The sequence below is a fragment of the Stomoxys calcitrans genome, chromosome 1 (assembly GCF_963082655.1).
Source record: "Stomoxys calcitrans chromosome 1, idStoCalc2.1, whole genome shotgun sequence".
In the NCBI taxonomy this organism is placed as follows: domain Eukaryota; kingdom Metazoa; phylum Arthropoda; class Insecta; order Diptera; family Muscidae; genus Stomoxys; species Stomoxys calcitrans.
In genome coordinates, this window is record NC_081552.1 from 226,060,485 (window position 1) to 226,062,341 (window position 1,857).

The 1,857-nt window shown below is 42.2% G+C and overlaps 1 protein-coding gene across 1 annotated transcript; it reads right to left on the reverse strand.

Annotated features, from left to right (window-relative positions):
* Positions 1-279: 279 nt before the first annotated feature.
* LOC106088953 (chorion protein S18) lies at positions 280-1,021 on the reverse strand. The gene is made up of 2 exons (XM_013254667.2): positions 875-1,021; positions 280-717 (listed from the first exon to the last, which is right to left on the reverse strand). Exons 1-2 carry the CDS (start codon positions 887-889, stop codon positions 280-282), a joined length of 453 nt encoding a protein of 150 aa, XP_013110121.1. The 5' UTR covers positions 890-1,021.
* Positions 1,022-1,857: the final 836 nt, after the last annotated feature.

The following is a 1,857-nucleotide window of genomic DNA, read 5'->3' on the forward strand; positions in this document are numbered from 1 at the left end:
TTCGAAACATTTCTACAATAATTAAAACCTTCTCTTTTTCGCTCTTTCTAATTGAAATTTGTTGTCTAATGCGTTAAAGCTTTGTTTTTCTTTGTCTTCACTAATGTGTTGCATAACAAGTTCATCAAAAGGTGATCCTACTTTGTAAAGCCCATTCCATCCCAAATTAAGAAAAATTCAAAAATAAAACACCATGACAGAATTTTGTTTGTAAAAATCTAACGCCTTATTTTATTAAATTTTCGTTGCGAAAACGAACGAGATTTAAGGAAATGCAGCTCAGTAACCGCCATAGGCTTGTTTGCCGTAGGTTTTGGCGTGGTTCTTATCGACATTGCTGGCAGCAGCGGCGGCAGTGGAGCCGGTGGCACCATGGGGAACGGCGGGAACAGCACGAACAGCTGGGGCAGTGTAGGAGGTGGTGTGGAAAAGAGGAACATTGACGGCAGCTCTCATGGGAGAACCAGCGGAGGGGAGGGCCAAAGCTTGACGAGCCAAACCCAAGACTTGACCGTCGACGGCGGAACGGGGAGTGTCGACCAAACCGGCAACGGAGCCATAACCGGCATAGTTGTTTCCATAACCACCGTAGCTGCCGTAGTTCTTGCCATAGCTGACGGTGGCTCTGGGTTGAACTTGGGCGGCATAACCGGCATTTTCAAGACCGTATCCAGCACCATAAGAAGCTTGGGCGGCAACGAAGAAAGCACAGGCGAGCTGTAAAAATAAAGGAGTGGAAAATTAGTAAAACTCCATTGTCAGCATTTTTTGGCTTGAGGGGGCGTTTGTTCTCTCCCCAATCCATGTGGAAGGAGGAAGAATCAAATGGCAAAGAGACTAGAGATTTTTGTTTTTTTTTTTTTGGAGTACTTACAAGGATCTTGAACATGTTGATGTATTTTTTGGCTTTGTTTACTGTTTAGTGGATTTTAAACAATATTCTACTACAGCTCGGAGCATAGACTTTTATAGTTCGCAATGGTCAATTTAGGCTAAGTTACATATTTCTTGCCGCCCCTACGTGACCAACAATGCAAATAATTCCAGACCACCAATAGAGCACCACAGTCCAGCTCAACTGCTCACCATCCCACCATTTCTCTTCGAGGGTCTGCATTAGTTAGTTCTTTGGTTGCTGTTGGTGTTTCATTCTGGTTCTGCTTCTTCTTCTTCTTCTTCTTGTACGCTAGAACACCACCATACCACCAACGGATCAAAGAAGCGCCTACATAACCAAAAAAAAAAGCTTTGGTTTTTTTTTCAATTTTCATTTTTTTTTAGTTTTTTTCTTGCATTTATTCTTCTTCGTCCCATGTCTTTTGCAAGCTGAAGAAGTCGAGCTTGAATGAAGAATTAATTGAATACGTAACACTAGACCATGGCGGTGGATGGTGTCAAAATATAAAAAAATTCAATACTGATTTTAGAAGACCACTTGTGGGACTTGTGGGAAAGTCGCTTAAAAGTTAATGGGGACTTTTATACCCTCCACCATAGGATGGGGGTATACTAATTTCGTCATGCTGTTTGTAACTACTCGAAATATTCGTCTGAGACCCCACAAAGTATATATATTCTTGATCGTCGTGACATTTTATGTCGATCAAGCCTTGTCCGTCCGTCTGTCTGTCGAAAGCACGCTAACTTTCAAAGGTGTAAAGCTAGCCGCTTGAAATTTTGCACAGATACTTCTTATAAATGTAGGTCGGTGTAGGTCGGGATTGTAAATGGGCCAAATCGGTCCATGTTTTGATATAGCTGCCATATAAACCGATCTTGGGTCTTGACTTCTTGAGCCTCTAGAGGGCGCAATTATTATCCGTTTGGAATGAAATTTAGCACGACGTGTTTCGCTAT